At 50.7% G+C, this 19,808-nt stretch overlaps 1 protein-coding gene across 8 annotated transcripts in view; it reads left to right on the top strand.

Moving 5' to 3' along the window:
- PLEKHA7 (pleckstrin homology domain containing, family A member 7) overlaps positions 1-18,375 on the top strand; it is a 74,615-nt gene extending 56,240 nt beyond the window's left edge. The window contains exons 13-23 of one of the 8 annotated variants that reach the window (XR_550521.1): positions 1,153-1,261; positions 1,431-1,657; positions 5,108-5,296; positions 5,395-5,512; positions 6,424-6,527; positions 7,040-7,240; positions 9,989-10,144; positions 12,263-12,396; positions 13,181-13,323; positions 14,939-15,044; positions 16,974-18,375. Coding sequence is in view for 7 of the 8 variants with exons in the window: in XM_008573286.1 (XP_008571508.1) it covers positions 1,153-1,261; positions 1,431-1,657; positions 5,108-5,296; positions 5,395-5,512; positions 6,424-6,527; positions 7,040-7,240; positions 9,989-10,144; positions 12,263-12,396; positions 13,181-13,323; positions 16,974-16,996 (1,404 nt within the window). In the remaining variant the exon portion in view is untranslated. Of the gene's footprint in view, positions 1-1,152; positions 1,262-1,430; positions 1,658-5,107; positions 5,297-5,394; positions 5,513-6,423; positions 6,528-7,039; positions 7,241-8,122; positions 8,682-9,988; positions 10,145-12,262; positions 12,397-13,180; positions 13,324-14,938; positions 15,045-16,973 lie in introns of those variants that run through there. The other 7 variants (XM_008573287.1, XM_008573286.1, XM_008573288.1 and 4 more) reach the window with 7 other exon arrangements.
- Positions 18,376-19,808: the final 1,433 nt, after the last annotated feature.

Raw genomic sequence — 19,808 nt, 5'->3', positions numbered from 1 at the left:
TAACAACCCCCTTAAAAGATGACCACAATCCACTAACCACAACAGACGCCTCCTCACCACTTTAAGGGTCTCTTCCTATCCAATTTTGGTTGTCATCTGTCAGTGCATATGATCATGTAGCCTGTCTCTTTTCCCATCGTACTTTAAAAAAAAAAAGTTTTATTATGTCATTCACATACCATAAAATTCACCCTATTAAAGTGCATGATTCAGTGGTTTTTAGTATGTTCACAGCACTGTTCAGCTATCACCACAATCAATTTTATTAACACTTTAACATCCCTGAAAAGAAACCCTGGACCCGTGATACTCCCTAACCATGTACTCCCTATCCACCCCAACTCCACACTCTTGCCCTAGCAGCCACTAATCTACTTTCTGTCCCTATGGAGTTGCCTAGTCTAGATATTTCTTATAAGTGGGATCATACAATGTGTGGCATTTTGTGTCTGCCTTCTTTCTCTTAGACTAATGTTTTCAAGGTTCATGCTGTTGTAGCATGTATTAGTACTTCATTCCTTTTTTTGGCCAAATGATATTCCATTGCCCATCGTACTTTAACTAAACCTCAAATCCCCAGGATTCAGTTCTGACTTTTAAAAAAGCTCTTAAATTCCAGGGATGGCGTAATCTCTTGTCCTTGCCTTTCCTCCTCTTCCAATGTGGTTGTGTAAGACAGTCTCTCTTTTTTAATTGTGGTAAAATACACATAACATAAACTTTACCTTCTTAAACATTTTTATGTGTACAGTTCACATTGTTGGGCACCCAACCAACAGAACTTGGGATTCCCCTATTCTCCTTCCCCATCGTGGCAACCACTATTCTGTTTCCTGTCTCTATTAAATTAACTAGTCTAGATACTTCACGCAAGTATTTCAAGCAGCCTATTTTTAAATTAGGTGGAAATAGGCAAGCTGGACTGGTAAAAGCTACTCTGACATTTCTCTCCATACCTTGGGCGTTTCCCCTGTCTGTATTTCCCTGGGAAGCTGTGAACCAGGCTTGGCTCTAGCCCTGGCAGTGTTCCCACTGAGGGTGCTGCCCCCCAACATGAGGGGCTATTTCTATTTGAAATGGCCGGATAAATCCTAAGAAGAAACTTCTGGTAAGGAGCTAAGTAGGCAATGACCACCACCTTGTGTTCCTCAGGAGAAGTCGCAGATACAGAAGGATCTGTGGAGGATTGAAGATGTCATTGCAGGCCTGAGTGCAAATAAAGAGAACTTTAGGATCCTGGTGGAATCGGTCAAAAATCCAGGTGAGAGGGCCATCTTCCTGGAGGTGGGGGTGTCAGGAGGCCAGGACCCAGGTGGGCAGGATGGCTCTGGGGCAGGTCGGGTCTTGGTGGTGTCAAATCACTCTGTCTATTCTCCATGGAAGAGGGTCTTTGTTCCATCCCCTGCTTTGTTTCCCTCCATGCTCCTTAGAAAGAAAAACGGTGCCTTTGTTTTCTCACCCGCCTGTGCCTTCACTCTCAACTTCTGAGAGCAAGCCGCCCCCACAGCCCAGCCCTCCTACCAGCCCTGTGCGGACCCCTCTGGAGGTTCGACTCTTCCCCCAGCTGCAAACCTACGTGCCCTACCGACCGCACCCACCCCAACTGAGGAAAGTGACATCCCCCCTTCAGTCACCAACTAAGATGAAGCCCAAAGTTGTAAGTAGTGATGAGGAGGAGCTGAATGCTACTGTTTTCTCTCTAGCAGATGATTGTCTGACCTCTGTGTCCTCAGGTCAGTTTCTTTTGGGAGAGAAACTCTTAGGAAAACTTGGGAAGATGGAACCAGCTAGAGTGCTAAGGGAGTCCTGAGTCGTGAGCAGTTAAGGAGTAGTATTTAGCCTGCTATTGTGCCTTAGACTCTCAAGACTGGCAGCACCCTGAGAGATGGTCTAGCCCAATCCTCCCATCTTGCAGTTGGTAAAACTGAGGCCTAGGGAGAAGAAGCAACTATGCTGAGGAGGGTGGAATTCATGATCTGCATAGTGCAGAGGGGTGTGTAGCTGCTGGTGAGGCTGTCCCCACGCTGAGCTCTGTGCAAACCTGTAAAGGGCTCAGCTGCAGTTGTACAAGCCCGTGGGCAAAGAGCTCATTCCAGGAGGAGAGTAGCCTTATCTTCACCTGCAGTTGAGCACTGTGCTACGTTGTGAGGAGACTTGTGATCTTTATAGTCACCTCATAGAGTATAGATAGGAAGGGAAGGATCCCCATCCCACAGATAAGAAAACTAAGACCCCAAGTTGTTGAGGTTTGCTCAAGGTCTCTATGTTAGTTAGTGGATCCAATCCCATCTCCTGACCATTCTCCTTTATTCTGTGCCACCTATCATCTAATTATACCTTTTGTCCCAGGTCTGTGGCCCACATAGTTGCCTGGGCCAGCACCTTAGTTTGCCTGGCATAGAGAGGTGCTAAGTTCTTTTCAAAGTCTGGGAGCACAGGAGACTTAAAAGAAATAGAAGATGTGGTCAGTCCTGTGATAGCTCACGCCTCCAGGGCCAGGCCAGCCCTGGCTGGAGTCCACAAGGGGTCTAGTTCAAGTGCAGGGAAGCCATAGTAGAGGGAACCTCAGAATGGAGCCTCCAGATTTTTGCCAGCAAAGGCTTTGGAGGAGTCTTTCCTGGACACCACGTGCCCAGGACCTCTGATGAGGTTGGTGCACAAAGCTTTGGAAAACACATGAGTTCTTAGTCCTCACCATCTGTCTGCTTCCAGCCAGGGCCCAGAGCTGGACCCAGGATGTGGCCCTTGACTCAGCCAGAGAGTCAGTGTGAATTTCTCCATCTTGAATCTCCTTCCTAGTCCAAGATCTAAGAGGCAGACTCACTTTCAGCCATAAGACAGGTGGTCAAAAATATCAAAACAAACAGCAGGAATGTCTGGGGCAGATGGCTGCTGACATAAGGCAGGGTGCAAGATCTAAGAGGCAGACTCACTTTCAGCCATAAGACAGGTGGTCAAAAATATCAAAACAAGGGCCGGCCCGGTGGTGCACTGGGTGAGTGCGCCGCTTGGGAAGCGCGGCGGCACTTCTGCCCGAGGGTTCGGATCCCACATACAGACCGGTTCCCGCTCACTGGCTGAGCGAGGTGCGGGGGCAACACCGAGGGTTGCGGTCCCGTTGCCAGTCCCCGGTCCGGTACTGAGGGTTGCGATCCATTGCTGGACACGGAAAAAGACAAAAGACAAAAAAAAAAAAAAATCAAAACAAACAGCAGGGATGTCTGGGGCAGATGGCTGCTGACATAAGGCAGGGTACCTGCCAGCCAAGATGAGGAGCAGAGGGAAGAGGTGCCAGCCAGAGCTGCAACACCGGGATTCCAGTCCTCTTCTCTTACTGTGACCTCGGGAAAGTCCCCTCCCCTTTCTGAGCCTCCTCAGTTTCCCCTTGTGCAGACTATCACAGAGGCTCCTCCTTACAGCTTGGTCCTCTGTGGCTCTCGGGCAGGACTTTTTCAACTTGGTTGAGCATCAGGGTCACTGGGGTGGGAAGCGGTCCTTCTCTCCTCTCCTTCTAGTGATATATGTGTGTTTACCAGTTCTACCATTTTTGTTGTTGTTGTTTGCTTGTTTTTAACATTTGTTTGTGAAATAATATCCATCCGAAAATGACATAAAACAGGAATATATAATTTAGCAAATAATAACAAAGGGACCACACCCCCCAGACGAAGAAATAGAACTTTGCCAGCAACCAGAAGCCTGTGGGTCCCTTCCCAGTCCAGGTCACTCCCTTTCAGCTAGGAGTAACCACTATCTTGACTTTTTGGATAATAACTCCCTTGCTTTTTGGTGGTGGTGGTGTTTTTAAGTTTTACTACCTCCGTTTGCCTTCCTAAACACTTTAATTATGTTGGCATACAGGAAATACTGTACTCTTTTGTATCATGCATCTTTTCTTCCATATTATGTTTATGACATTCATCCACATCATTGCATGTAGCTATCAGTGTGCAACTTCTTTGTTTATTTGGTTGTTTTCTTGAGTTTAGCATCTTTTATGAGATAATACTCTCAAAGTCTACAAAAACAAAAGATATAAAAAAGTATATAATAAAGCGTCTCTCTTCCACTGTCTGACTCCAGACATTCTATTCTCTTCATCAAAGGCAATCAGTATTTTGTATTTATCTTTCTGGAGAACTTTTTAGAAATTGGGGATTCTGAGGTCTTGTCAGGATTGGAAACATCTGATCTTCTGAGAACCAGCGTGTCTCTTAGGCAGGCAGCTTAACTTTCACAAATCAACAAAGCGTATTGCTTTAAGAGAGTGCTGATGAATCTTTACAAAGCAAGCTTGGAGGGCCCTTTCCTGAACTCTGCAAAATTCAGAAAAACAAAGCCAAATTAGACTAAGAAAGGGGGAATTTAGGAGGAAGAGGGCACGATGGTAGTGAGTCCCAGGAGTGGATGTTCATGACAGTCAGTGCCAGTCTCTTGGTAGGCAGGGGAATCACAGCCTTCAGAAAGTACTGTGGACAGGGAGTTTCAAGGAAAATAGTTACATTCATCACATTCTAGGTGGTGGGTCGTGTGGGTAGGCAGTGAGTCATTCATACTGGCTGCCTATTCTGTCCAAGTCAGGAAGGAAGAAATATTTTGTAACCAAGCACATTTCTGATAGAAAGGGCAGGAGGATGTAGGCTGCATCCAGTAAGGTGGCCCAGTCTAAGCATGGTGGTGTGGGATGGCTGTTTTGCTCCAGGTGGGGGGTGCTGCCATAGATCTAGAAGTGATGCAGAGTTAGCAGCTAGCCTACCCTCTGGTGTGCTCCAAGTGGGGAGGAAGCAGTTTGGCACTGTGCCAACAGCATGACCCCAGGAGACCTGAGTTGTGGATTTGGGGCAGTATGAGCAGGTGACACTTCGAGAAATAGAAAACATGAATCAAAGAGAATAGAGATGGAGCAGAGGTATCTCCCCTCTTCACAGCATCTCCAGGGGAAATGTTAGAACTCCTTGGCTGAGGTGGTCATGTTCTGTGGCTCCAAAGTGGCCTGTTCTGGCCCTTTGGGCCACCACTGTGTGTGTGTGTGGTGGTGCCACTCAGCAGTCCCCCACTGCCCAGCTCCGTTGCACTGGGCACTGGTTCTGGTTCTCTTTCTGAGCAGGAAGACGAGGCGCCTCCCAGGCCCCCACTCCCTGAACTCTACAGCCCGGAGGACCAGCCCCCAGCTGTGCCACCTCTGCCAAGGGAGGCCACCATCATCCGGCACACTTCTGTGCGGGGCCTCAAGCGGCAGTCGGACGAGAGGAAGCGAGACCGGGAACTGGGGCAGTGTGTTAACGGGGACTCGAGGGTGAGCAGGGAGGGCCCCTGCAGTTGCCCACTGTGTGTGGGGAGAGGGAAGGTGGCATGATGCCGGGCAGGTATGACAACCTGGGACTGTGCCCACAGGTGGAGCTCCGGTCATATGTTAGTGAGCCTGAGCTGGCAACCCTCAGTGGGGATATGGCCCAGCCCTCCCTGGGACTCCTGGGCTCTGAGAGCCGGTACCAGACGCTGCCAGGCAGAGGTAAGGCAAGATCCTCCCTGAGTCTTTGTGGCAACCCCACTGAACTGCTCCCAACCCTCAGCCAGTTCCTTGTGCCCTTCTGCCTGCAGCTTTGGGCCTAGGTAGGGTGAGCTATGAGCCACTGAGAGGGAGTGCTGGGCTGCCTTCCTCAGGCCCACATCCTGATTCTCTTCCCCTTTTGTTACATCTGTCCCCAGCCATTACTGTGAAGCTCGGCACTGTCCAAGCACTTTATATACACCTAGTATTCACAACAACCCTGTGAGGGAAGTGCTGTTATTATCCCCATCTTAGAGAAAGGGAAGCCAAGGCTCAGAAATTAAATAACTTGCCAATTAACTGCTGAGTGATGGAGCCGGAAGACAGTCCCAGTGCTCTGGCTCCAAGCCACTGCACCCTGCAGGCTGGGGTGTTGGGTGACTGTCACTAGCACAGCCATCTCAGGCCTTCCAGAGGACTTTTTCCTCTTGTGTGACTCCAAGACTCTATGAGTCCTTTCTTTAAACAAACACACTTCCTCCTCAGTTGGGCTGCCTTCTCACTGTCCTCCCTCATCCTGAGTTGGGCTGTGCAGGATGCACAGGGGTGTGTCAGGAAGGAGAGGGTTGATGGTCATTCCTACTCCTCCAGTCTGTCCGCCTGCCAAGCATCCCAGGCCTTCTGCACGTAAAGGAAGCCTGGGGTAGTCCACAGATCCTCAGGGACACTGTCTTTCACTGGGGGCATCCCTGGGCTGACCCCCATCCTCTACCTGGGGCCTTGCTCTTCCTGGCCCTGGGGGGGAAGAAAAGAAGAGTGGCTGTTGGCTGGGCACTCTTGGTCCCCTTACGGGAGTGGGGGGAGATTATAGAGGGACCAGGGGACTGTCCAACCCACCACAAATACGCTTGCCCTTCTCCTTCCTCACTAAGGGCTTTCGGGGTCCACGTCGAGGCTCCAGCAGTCATCCACCATTGCTCCCTACGTCACGCTCCGGAGGGGTCTAAATGCTGAAAGCAGCAAGGTGATCTTCCCTGTGAGTGGCCTTGAGTTGTCAAGGAGCTCACTGTTCCCTCATGCACAGTGGGAGGGACTCCTAGATAAAAAGTGACTCACGATCCTATGGTCTCTGAGGAGACCTCAGCCCCTCCTGAGCTCAGGGTCCCTGTCACCCACTGCCCACCAAGAAGGGCATCACACTGCCCTCTTTATTTCCCAAGGATCCCCCAGCTATCTCTCCAGCCTGTCAGGATCACAGGAGGAAGCCCAAGAAGTCTGCAGCCTGGGTTCTGGACTCATCTGTGCTGCATGTGTGCCCAGCTGGGCAGGCCTGCGCCTTGGTGTCTGCATCTGCAGAAGGGGGTGCTGCCCAGAAAGCACAAGTGGGGCATTGTGGTACTTAGAGGAAGTGTTCTCTGTGGCCAAGAGAGAGAGAGAGAAAGAGAAACAGAGAGACAGACAAAGAACGGGAATGAAGCCAGCAGGGCGGCTGCTCTCTCTGTTTCCAGCCCACCTGCTCTGTGTGTCTCTCGCCCTCTTCCTCCTCAGAGACCCAAGAGTGCCTTGGAGCGCCTGTACTCAGGGGACCACCAGCGGGGCAGGATGAGCGCAGAGGAGCAGCTCGAGCGCATGAAGCGGCACCAGAAGGCCCTGGTCCGGGAACGCAAGAGGACGCTGAACCAAGGAGAGAGGACAGGCCTGCCCTCGTCCCGCTACCTCAGCCAGCCGCTCCCTGGAGATCTCGGCTCAGTATGTTAGGAGGGGCCAGGCAGGCGGGGCTGGGACAGGGAGCAGAGCTTCCCCAAGTCCCTCAAACATAAGTGCATCACACCCCGAGCGAGTAGGCCGTTTGTTCGTTGGTCTAGATACTTCAGAGCACACTCCACAGGGCTATTTGTCCACAACGCAGGCTGCATGTATGACTTGGTCAGAGGGTGACCTTGAACCAGAGCAGGAGGGAGGATCTCACGGCAGAGGCCTAGGAGCCTGAGAAAATATCCAGGCAGTTATCCAAGCAGAGAGGGCTTGAGGAGCAGCTTGAGAGGGGCCTTTGCCAGCTTTTGGAATCTCTCAGCTGAATTAAGGACTTGGGAATAGAGGGTTCAAGGAGTAGAGGAAGATGGTGATATGATTTGGTGAGGAGAAGCCCAAGCAACCCAACCGTCTTCCCAAACCTTGGGCAACTGAGCATGGGTTGGTGCCCACAATCCTGAGGGCTGGTGGTCTCCCACAGCTGGTGGTGCTGAGAGGCCCCAGGGTGCCCAGGAGAGCTGGGGAGGTCTGTGCTGCCCCCTGGTGGTGCTTCATGGCACTGTGCCCTGCCCACAGTCGCCTTATGTCCCTTTTGGAAACAGTCCATTTGATTTTTTCCTGTTGTTTGAAATCCCATGTCTCCCTAGCCTGACTGTTCTTTCCCTAATTCATTGCACAAGCTCTTTTGCTTTTAGTGTTACTGCTCATTGCCTCTCTAATCCTGCCTGATTGTGTTTACAGAAGCTTCTGATTTGCATTGAACATTTTCTAACTGGCCTGTGCTGTTTGTTACGAGGCTTACAATAGCAGCTCTTGTTTCTGTAGCCTAGCAAGCACCCCCAGATGGGACTCACCTTTCTGCTGCCCTCCTTCCTGCAGGCCTACTGACTCATAATTCACTCGTCCCAAAAGCCACTCCGCAAGCCTGAGCCAACCTACTGCCTGAAGACCACAGTCATTGGCAGAGGTCTGGGCATTATGAATTTATCAAAATCCATGCCTGGACAGTAGACACGGACTTCAGTGATTGCACGTTTGAATAAGTTCTACCAAGTGTGAGATTGTTCAGTTTCAATTCCTCCAGTCCCATCACACAATTTTTTATGGAAAACTTTTTGTGTTTCTGGTATTTAATAACTTGGATGGATAGCAAAATACAGTACATATTCAGAGAGCCTCTCTGCAGCTGTTAGCTCAGACACCAAAGGGATAAGACCCAGGACATTCATCTCTTTAAAAGATGCAAACCCAGTAAGTTTTAAATTTTATAAGTTTTAAATGTCATGTGGGGTAACACTGACCTTTTACAACCTGATGTTTCAAATGTAGAGATTATCTAAAAATCGTAATTTGAATATCTTGTAAATTTTCTCTTAAAAAAAAAAAGGCTTGTGTAAGTCTCTGCATCAACGCCAATAAAAATGTTGCTTAATAATAATGGATTGGCATGTTTCTTCCCCAGGATACTTTGTAGAGTTGAGTGAACTTTTCCTGTTTGTGGAAACAATCAGGCTGGGTTTAAATGAGGACTTGTCTCTATTTGGAGCACGTGTGAGCATGTAAGAAAATGTGCGTTTTCTTTGTGAGTCATTAATTTTTCATCCCTGGATCTTCAATTGCCTAATCATTTCAAATTTTAACTGGAAAACGGTCACCTGAGAACCATTACATTGGTTTGGAGTCAGTAGTGAGAGCTTGTGCATGAATGGGTGAAATGTGCTGGTATGGCTATGGGTTTGGAGTTTTGGAGGGACTTGAGGGGACATCAAAGAATATCATGACCATTTGGGGCTTGCTGAGGTGGATGGGGTGGGAGAGAGATGACCGGGGATGGGTTAGCATCCACTTGGCTTCTGCTGAAGAGAAGAGATGCTTTGAGCCTGTTCTATTCCCAACAACCTGCTCAGTGGTCAAAGGCTTTTTAGGACACCAGCCATGGATGAACAAGAAGCCACCCTGGAACTGGACAGTCGTGCTTGGGTCTTAAAATAATTGGGTTTAGATTTTCCCTCTTGTGAAGAGATGCTTGCTACAAAGTTAATACTGTGGAATAGCCTTGAAAACGGTTGAATTTGATTTAGCATTTCAATTTTACATGATTCAGTTTTTTTTCTAATTTAAAGAAAACACCTATCCCAAATAGATACTATGTTACACAGCAGTTTGTGTGCCTCACTGGCCCCAAGCTGCTCCTGCTTGCCTCCACAGCCCTGCTGTGGGTGCAGTATCCCCCAGCCCTGAATGTATCCTTTTTGATACCCAATAGAGAGGCTCTTGCTTAGCAGGACCTCTGAGGGTTTGTGATTTCCCTTACTTCTGAGCCTAGGACATTTGGTTCTTGAGACGTGAGCTGTGACGCAGAAGAAGGGGCAAAGCCTTTCTCTGGAGCTCTGTCCCAGATTCTGTTTTAGGGTCACCTTCTCAGATCTGGGAGCCTTCTCTATCTCTGAGGACTATTGTGAGCATAAAGTCATGGGCTTTAGACCTTTGCCCTGAGGGTGCATGTTTGAATCCTCTGGGAGCTGAGATCAGAGAGCAATGAGCAGTCTGGAACAGGCCATATGAAGAGGACAGAGGCCTTGCTCTCCGTTACACATGTAGTTACAGCACACAGCTTTTCCCTAATGGGTCACAGGTCCATCTTCCTACGACCCCATACCCGCAAGACCCATCCAAAATGGGACCAGCGTGACTCTTTTAGCAGTCGGGAAGTGACTGCGTTTAACCCTCTTGTTTTATTGCCAGTGGAAGCGTGAGCAGGACTTTGACCTGCAGTTGCTGGAACGGGCCATGCCAAGGGACAGAAAGGACAAGGAGAATGGCTGGTTAAAAGTACAGGCCATGCCTGTCACTGAGTTGGACATGGAACCTCAAGACTATGACTTGGACATCAGCAGAGAGGTGAGGGCAGGGGCTTCCTTCATGTTCTCCAAGGAGAAGTGGCCTTTGAGCTCCCAGCCTTATCAACCCTCCCACTGGGGGTATTGTTCTGCATGGGGATAAGGCTCAGCTTCAGTGTAGCCCAGGAAAATGGATGGATAGCAGCTTGAGGCAATAAAAGGAGCCCGGGTGTTTTAGTGAAGGTTCAAGTCTTTGTAACTTGGGGCAATTTGTAATTTTAACTTCTCTGTGCCTCAGTTTCGTCAACAGTAAAGTGGGTTGTAGCGAGGATTAAGTTACTCAATGTGTTCCCAAGATCAGAAAGCCTGGCACATTGTAGGCCCATGAGACAGTGGTAGTTATTGTTCGGAAATGTCCCCTGGAACACCAGGTTTTGGCCTTATAACTGGCCAGTCAGGCCGACTTGGGCAATCAGACTTGGGGAAAATGGAGGGTATGTTTGAAAATTGCTGGTGAGATTTTCAGCCCTGACGGAAGCTGGAAGACTGTGCTTAGTTCTGGTCTGAGTTCTTCTGACGCCCTCTGGTGGCTCACATGCATCATGACAGGGCAGGCCCAGGACAACAAGTGAGACCTGCATCTACCAGCCAGGAATGTCAGGAAAGGCAACTGGGGATGACAGACTCAGTGTCTTCAAGACATAGGTAATCTCCTGTGGCTTATATCATGCCATTTGTAAGCTCTGCAGAGCAGTGTCTATGGCTGCTTCTTTTCACCTTTGTATCCTTAGCACCAGCCCAGGTACACAGTAGGTGCTCTGTAAATATTTGCTGAATGAAGACTGTGTTGAATGAATCACACAGTGGCCCATAAATATCCCCAAAACATTTGTACAGGGGCTTGGCCTGCCCTGAAACTGCATGAGAGGAAACGTTCTCACCACATGAAGGGTGGATATAGGTGGGGCCGCAGTGAAACTTCCTCACAGGTGTGTCTGATAGGAGAATGGGTGCTGAAGAGGAGCTGTGCCACCGGGTGCTTCCCTCCTGTTTTTAAGAGGCAGGGGCGGGCCCACTCACAAGCTGATTTTGCCAGTGGTATCTACCTGACTCAACGTGTTAGGGGCACATGTGGTCTTTGGGAACAAAGGAGCTATATGTACAAAACAGAGGCCTGTGGAGTTGCTGAGTTTTGGGGTCAGCTGGGGCTCCAGAGGTTAATAAGGACATTCCCCTGACTCCAGACCTTTTTTCTTTGGCCGAAGGTCTGTTTTCTCAGATTCACAAAAGCTTCTACATGCTGCCTTGGCAGTCAGTGGAAGTGTGTTCTATAGTGTCCTAATTGGCCTGTCAGCCCAGGGAAAAAGTTCTTCCTTATCTCTAACCTAAATCCCTCCTGCTACAATGTAGTCTACTTCCTTCCTCTAGATCTGCCCTCATTGGAAATAATAGAGAAGAATTTCACCAAGAGTTTGCCACTGGATGAGATAGTGATGGGGAGGAGGTTGGGGCCATTTTCCTCTGGAGAGCAGTGGATACAGCATAGCTACCACCTGTCTAGATCAGAAGAGCTTTTGTAGGGACAGAAAGCACTATCACTTTTCATCCAGCCGTCATCCATTTATCCATCATCCATTCATTCAAGGAATATTTGCTGAAGGGCTACTAAGCACCAGGTCCCTGCATTAGACAGCAGGGAGACAATGGTGAAGAGAAAACAGAGTAATGGGAGGGGGATCAGGGAAGTCTTCTCAAGGTAAGGTTGATAGGATGAGAGTCAGGGGAGCAAAGGGAAGGCAGAGAGCACCACAGGGACTAAGGCTCCACTGTGGGAGGGAACTGGAAGAACTGGTGGTTCAGTGGGACTGGAGAGGTCGGCAGGGGTCAGATCATGAAGGGCCTTGAGGGTAACATTAAGGATAATCATTTTTATCCTGAGAGCTTTTAGTCTAGTTGTTTTGCCTTACCTTTCCCTTCCCTTTTGGGCTGTGGGAGGTTGTCTGGTATAGTTGAACATGGGCTTTGGAGTTGTACCTAGGTTCAAATCCTGATTCCACAATTGACTAGTTTTGTTACTGTAGCCTCTTCCTTATGGTGGGAAGGGAAGTTGGGTGGGGAAGCAGTTCCCAAACACAAACACCCGAGCCTCCCCTCTGCCACCTCCTGGTCCTCTCCCCAGCTGTCCAAACCAGAGAAGGTCTCCATCCCAGAGCGTTACGTGGAGCTGGACCCTGAAGAGCCACCCAGTCTCGAGGAGCTACAGGCTCGGTATCGCAAAGCCGAGAAGATCCGCAACATCCTCGCCCGGTCAAGGTCAGCTCTTGCTTGCTCAATTCTTGCCAGCCCAAGTGGTGTCTCAACCATGCAGGCCCTGGGCCAGGCTGACTGGAGTGTGTGGTGTGCCAGGCCTCCAACTCAGTAAGCCCTGCTCATTGGAGAGGCAGGCTGGTACTCAGCATGTCACCAACAGATCAGCAAGGAATCTTGCCTAGGTCATTGGGAAAGTCCTGAAATTCTCATGGTCTGGGGGCTCACCCCCAAATCTGCATACTGAGTGACCCTAGCAAATGTGGAATGGAAAAAGGCAAGGCTGTGAAGCGACCCAGTTGGAGATCAGCTCTAATGAAGGTCCTCCCAGCATTTGGGCTGTGCTCCCTCACTCAGACCCGTATACCAGAGCCAAAGGCCCCAGCCTTGTCCTAAGGGTGCCAGAGGCCTTGCCCACTTCCCTGGAGGCTGGAATCAGGCCCTAGGAAGTGGCTTTCCTATCCCCTCAGCCTCCATAGCTTTAGAAACTTAAGCCTGTTGTTGTAAGCCTCCCTTTCAGAGTAGGGTAACCGTTTCATGACTGAACTGAACAGCAGCCTCCAGCTGGAGCTCTTTACTTGAGGTCTGTGGCACTCCTAGAGGAGGAGCAAAGCTGTGATTGGGTGTCTGGGGAGAAGCATGCACACCTTCCTTTAAGGAGAAAGTCCACAGTTTTCGTCTGATGCTCCCCAAAATGTTGAGAACTTTGAGGCCAGGGACACCCTCCACTCCTGAGGTTGATGGCCATGGTTGGCAAGGGCCCAGAGCCTGCTTTCTGGCCCTCCTGCAGCATGGGCAACCTGCAGCCAACATCAGGCCAGGACCGGAACAGTGTGGCCGACCTGGACTCGCAGCTGCAAGAGCAGGAGCGCATCATCAACATCTCCTACGCCCTGGCCTCGGAGGCCTCCCAGCGCAGCAAGCAGGTGGCAGGTAAGGTCCTGGAGGCCAGCCTCCAAGGCCAAGGCCCTGCCCACACATCCTTGGAGCTCATACCCAGCATGAGCTGTTCCAGAGATAGGAGTGAGTGGAAAACCGGGTGTCAGGGTTGGTGGTTGAGGGCCAGTGGTATGTTCTCCTGACCAGAGGGTGCCCTGTCCCATGAGGACAGCAGGGCTTGGAAGGGGAGGTGGTACAGGCCAGGCAGTGGGGGAGACCATGAGGGGGCCCAAGAGTGTCAGGGGAAAGAGGTCCCAGGAGGACACGGTGCTATTTGACTTCCTCTGAGATCGCAGGATAAGAATGGGTTTTTTAGGCCCCGAGCCAAGGGATCAAGGCTAAGTTTTCTGATCTCATGAAGAAGGTGGCAGGAAAGCCATTGGTGCTTGGACTTCTTGCTGGGGTAGGGCAAAAGGGGACTGTTCTGGTCCTCCTGGGACCCTTGCTTTGGTTCCCAAACACTCCCCACTGTTCACCTTGTCAGACTGTCTTGTGCCAGAATGCAGGACTTGGGGAGTGGGACTTTGCCAGCCAGTTGGAAAAATAGCACTGTGTGGTGGGAGCATGCATGTGTGACACATGCGTGCAAGCATTTATGTGTTTGTAAAGAGGCTGCTTTCTCTCTCAGCCAGGAGAGAGGCTCCAGGCTCCTCCCTCCACCCGCGGCTCACCCCCCTACACGTGCCCTCACAGTTCACCTAGTGCCATTCTCCCCAGGTGCATGGGCCACTGTGTGGCTAACTGGTGCCCTGGCCAGGTGTACTCCTTCTGGGGAGAGGATGATCTTAGAGCCTGAAGTGCTGGTACAGTCCCTACCCATCCTTCAATCCTGGCCAAAGGGTCTAGAAGTGGCCAAGGGTGGGGCCTGCAGGGCCTTGAGGTGACTGGTCCTGGGAAGTCTGGTCTGGGGAGCAGAGTGTTTCCTTCACCTCAGGTGGCCGTGGGAGGGTAGACAACAAGGGGAGAGTCTCCGTAGAAGCCTGCTCTCTGCCCCCATACCCTGGTCCTGCACAGAGTCCCTGGAACCCCTGCTGTCCTCACTCTCTTCTAGGGCATGCTGAGTGGGCTGAGAGGTGGTCAGTGTGGCATTCTGTGGCTAGGGACATAGGAGATGGTTCTTCCAGGCCCCTCCTCCTAATGACCCTGGGACTGACTCATCTGAGCAACTTTTGAGCTCCTCCCCCAGTAGAAGGTTCTAGCAGGGGCTGCTCCCCCACCATAGAGTGTCTTTCTCTCGCCTGTGCTTGCTCTCACTCTGTGGATCTGCCATCCTCGGCTTCCTCATCACCAGCAGATGAGCACATCCAGCCCTAACACCCGTGGTCAGTTGGCAGGGCCTTACTCCCCTCCCCGCTCAGTGGCCATCTTTGCTGCAGCCTTTCCTCACTTCTGCTCCCTCTTTCTGTCTCAGACACATATCTGGGAACCATGGGCCAGTCCTAGCCAGTTCTCCACCAGGCCCCATGGATCTGCCTCCCAAGTCTAGGACATTAGTAGTGGGCAGGGGGCCCACACCACCCCGGCCCTGCCAAGTGGGGTGGCAGGTGCTGTGGGAGCAGATGAGGAATCTAATGCACCGCTTAATTCCTGTGTGCCCCGTCTAGCGCAGCAGCTGGCCCTTCTCCCGCCTAAAGCCCCCCTGTCCTCCAGGACGGTGCCACCTTCCCCCCCCTTAAGCAACGGACTCCACTACACCTTTGTCTAACACCTTCCAAGTAAGAGCCCTTGCCTGGTGTGCCCCTGCGCTGCTCACAGCCCCTCGCCCAGTGCTGAGCGTGCCTCTCCTCACCCTGCCTGCCGCTGCCGTGTGACTGCAGTGCCCTTGCTGATGCTCCCTCCACTGGCAAAGCAGCTGCTGGGGGGCCCGTCCTGGACCCATAGGCAGGAGGGGAACAGATGCCTTTTAGGGATTCAGTCCTCAGTGCTCTGATGCAATATGGTGTGGTCCAGGCCCCCTGCCTCCCTGCAATCTCTAGAGCCAGGCCGTCTCCCCCTACCCCGCCCCTCTCTCCTCCCCCAGTGCTGCTGGTGCTGTCCAGTACAGGCCAGACTGGAAAAGAAGAGTTTGATCTTGGCCTCTTAGGGATTTGGCTGAAGAAACTGAAGAACTGTAAGACTGGAAAAAGTCCAGTTTTACAGATGAGGAAACTGAGGCCCTGTAAGGGGTTGGGGCTTACTCCAAGTCACACAGAATTGGTGTCAGAGCAAGGACCTGGACTGCCCTTTTAGTCACGGAGTACCTTGCAAGGGAGAGAAAGGGCAGTCCAGGGCAATGTGAAATTGGCCCTCAGCCAGTCAGAATGTTCCAGCAGCACCCCTACGTCCTCCCAGTGTGACCATCTAGTGGTGAGAGGCAGTGTGGGATGAGGGAAGGAGCCCTGCCTGGTCTGGGAGTCAGGAGACCAGGTGTCTTGTCCAGGCTTGAGTGAGTTCTCAGCCTGGGCCTTTGCTTCTGAGCTCATTGCCTCCCCTGGACAGGGGAGGGCTAGCTGGAGGTCTTAGCAGTCCTTCCCTGACATCCTGTCCTGCTCTCGTTTTATAGGGCTTCCCCCTCTCCTTCCTTTATATGTGCTTATGGTTAACATTGTTGGTCACCTGCTATGTGCAGGCATTATGCTAAGCATCTCTTTTGATCCATACAATAACCCTATGAAGATATTCACCCCCATTTTGCAGATGAGGAAACTGAGGCTCAGAGACCTTGAGGGACTTGCCCCAGGAGTTGCAGCTTGTAAGTGTCAGGGTTTGAACCCCTCAGGGTAAGTCCAGAGCCTTTGCTCTCTTTCACCACTCACGGACTCGCCTGGACCACCCCCAGGGGCTCTAGGTGTTTGGAGCAGAGAGTGAAATGAGGGGCACAGAGTGTTTATGTTGCAGGGGGACAATGGGGGGCATGGTTTTCAGCAGGTGTCTGCCAGCCTGGGTGCTCCCCCAGCCTCAGAGTAGTCAGCAGGCCCCAGCCAGCCTGAGGGCAGAAGGAGGAAGGCTCTTGGGAGGTGTGGAGCAGAGGCCTGGTAACCAAAGAGCCATAGGGAAATGCTCCAGCCAGGCCCTTCATACAGGCCACACGGACCTGCCTGGGCCATGGCAGGGTGTGTGGTTTTCTCAGAGAGTCAGGAGAGAAGCTCTGCTGCTCCTGGGTTTTGGTGCCCCCATTGCTGTGAGATAGGCCTTTAGTGCTATTTGAGAGCACACCTACACTCCTCTTGCCTCACAGCATCTTCATTAGGAGGTGGGTTTGATCACCCCATTCTAGATTAGGAAAACGAGGCCCATGGAGGCTGAGAGAGTTACCCAAAGTCATTCAGAGAAAGAAGGGAAGGGCTGGACAAGACCCTAGAGTCCTTGCTCAGGCTTTTTTCCCTGTCAGAGCAGGGGCCCAATTTAGGGACCCACATGTGTCTGGTGCACTTCCTGGAAGTGAAGTGGGGGTGGCAGGAGGGTGGGGCTGAGTGCTGTGAGTTCTAGAAGCTGAGGGTCCCCCGGCAGCGACCACATTGCTCAAGCCCCCTGCTCTGCTGCTCTGTCTGTCAGCCTGTCTGCCTTTCCCTGTCTTGTGTGTGCACAGACATACCTACCGCCCACTGTCTCAATGCGAACAGGGGTCCTGCCAGCCTCTCACTGTCTCCTGTGCTTTTTGCCAGCCCAGGCAGTGACTGACCCATGACCCAATGTGCAGAGGACAAGCCTGGAGCCAGGGGCCCAGTGGAACCAGCCTGCTGCGAGGAAATTGACCTTTCTGCCACCAAGGACACCACTTCCAGCTCAGCAGAGGTCTGGCTGGAGGAAGGGGCAGCCCACCAACTGGTGGGTGCTCCCCATAGGTCTAGGTCCTAACACCCACCCACTTGCTTTAGTTCAGATGCCTTTTTACATGTGACAAGGGCACTTTTGATACACACCTAAAAGACTGACACTGTATTTTAGAACCAGAATATATTTTATAATCACCTCAAGGGCTGAGTGGCTGGAAAGGTGAGGATGCAGAATTTTGTAGCTGCACTTACAGATTCAGGTACTGTCTGGGTGGTGGTGTGCGGGGGTGAAGGGCAAGCTGAGGCCAGGCCAATTTCCAGTGAGCACAGGTGAAAGTTGGATTTGAGAATGTGCTTCCAGTGGATTCCAGCAGTAGACTCATTGGCATGCTGTCCAGGAGAAGAGGGGCCCTTGGCAGCAGAGATCAGCTGTCCCTGACCTGACCTGATGACCGGCTCTTTGTGAAACTACACCAGGATGGCACATGGAGCCCCAGTCTATGTCTTGTCCCTTGGGTTCAGTTTAGAGGAAACAGTGTTTTACAGAGTTTTGAGCTCCACAACCTGCCCACAAGGTTCCCTCAGCAAAGGGCTCTACTCAGAAAAAAAAAAAAAGCAGTTTGCTTTAATTTAATGAAATATACTTTGAGGTATAGAAAAGGTGAGAAGCAACTTTTGTTGTATTATAGCAATAAATTTCACACTGCGTGGCATCTACCTAAAAATCCCAGACTGAATGCCTTTTCTCCAACCAGCCTGTGCTGAAGAGCCCTAGGTCAGCGTCCCCAGGACTGGGGTCAGGTGGCGGGAGGGCAGGCAGTGTGCCCTCGGTGTCCCTGATTGCTTCTGCCAGCAGGGCCATGATGGCAAGACTTTGACTTGACTTCCAGCCCCAAATGAGAAGGGGGCTACCAAGCCAGGTGCAGTGTTTGTGGCCCTTTATTTAAGTCATATTCTCATGATATTCTGCATAAAGAAAATGATAGTTAAAAAAAAAAGGAAAAAAACCTCCATCGGGTGAAGTCACACTTTGGAATTTGCCTTTGACTATGCTCATAAAAAAAAGGAATCTTGAATATATTTAGAAGTTGCCGTCTATTTTTAACTAACTCCATATGCTGCCAGTATCGACTTCATGATATTTGCCAAAATAAAATTTTATTTTTGCCTTTATAAGATTTTGTTGGAAAGATGAAATGAATATTTTGCAAGAAAAAGTTAATTTAAATAAAAGCGTAAGGGTTTGCAAAAAAAAAAAAAAAGTGTCGTACAGATTAAAATATTAACCTGATATGTTTCCTGTTTATTGCTGGTTGTATTCTCTTGTGAGTGGCCCATGTTCATTTTTTTCCATTTCTTTGGAAAATCCTCACTGTCAGCTCTTGAGCCTGCTCTGTTGACCTATGAAAAGTTTCTCCTGATGACAGTTCCTTGACGCTTGATTGACTTTGAAGGCCTGTGCTTTCTGGGCTCTTGGCTGGGTTTCCGCAGCTGCTCAGGGTGGCCCCCCATCCCACCCGAGTTGAGGTGCTGCCAGGCTGTGGGCTCCCATGTGGGGTTGGTTTGACAGACAGACGTAATCCAGTCCAAGATAGTACAGGGAACGCTACCGGCCCCCTTCCAGCCCATATGCCTTTGCTCATTTCAGTAAAGCGGGTTAGTGACGGACCATAGCAAACTGGATTCACATTTAATTCATTTTGACTTGTGATGTATGCTTAAAACAGAAGGCAAGAGGCCAGTTCGGTTTAGGGATGTGTATATTTCCAAGTTTGTTGTTATGGCAGTTTTTCTCTGCTGCCAAGAAGAGCATCTGAGGTTTGGAGTGAGTTTCCAACAATTTAAACTGGGTAAAGTAGACTCCAAGGCATTCTGAACAGGGGATACTGCTGCTTTTTTAGCTACTGATTTCTTTTTGAATTTGAAAATAAAAAATACTCTGGTTTTAAGCATTACTTGGAGATGTCTCCATATCAGATGAAAGAGGGGAGGGATATTCCATAACTGAGAGCAAACCGCCCACCCCTGCCCCCACAAAAGCCATAGGAGGCAATACCCACCCCACAGGGTGGCCATCTGTAGACATCATCTCAGTGAAAACATGTCTGGTTTTCTGACTGTTGGTCTCTGTTTGTTTCATACATACAATCCTGTGTAAGTTGGAACATGGCAACTTTCTTATCAGCTGCTCTTTCCAGAGTGTTCCATCAGGGAGGAGATTTGCCTGTTCTATAACCATTGTGGCCCAAATTTCAATCTACAGTGTGTGACAGGCCTTCAGTGGAGAACATGCGTGGTTCAGAAAAGGCCACTCTAGCTCCCCTGTGCAAGTGGGCAGCGCGGCACAGTCCCCTTCCCAGCCCCTTGGAGGGGACCTCATCACCTAAGGTAAGATGGGGCCATTTGTGAAAGTGCTGGCTGACCAGGGACAATCCATGTGGCCCAGCGATTCCAACTTCACTTCCTTACAGGAGATGCCAGGGTCTGAGCAGGGTTTTAAACAGAGGGCTTGGGGGCCGGCCCGTGGCTCACTCGGGAGAGTGCGGTGCTGATAACACCAAGGCCCCGGGTTCGGATCCCATATATACGGATGGCCGGTTCGCTCACTGGCTGAGCGTGGTGCTCACACCAAGTCAAGGGTTAAGAAAAAAAATAAATAAACAGAGGGCTTGCAGATGTCAAAGGGGATGCAGATGTGCTTCTCCTGCACCCATTTGCTGATAT

This window comes from Galeopterus variegatus, unplaced genomic scaffold, assembly GCF_000696425.1.
Source record: "Galeopterus variegatus unplaced genomic scaffold, G_variegatus-3.0.2 Scaffold898, whole genome shotgun sequence".
Classification (NCBI taxonomy): domain Eukaryota; kingdom Metazoa; phylum Chordata; class Mammalia; order Dermoptera; family Cynocephalidae; genus Galeopterus; species Galeopterus variegatus.
The sequence above is the reverse complement of the archived record's forward strand: the minus strand, read 5'-3'. Positions and strand labels throughout refer to the sequence as shown.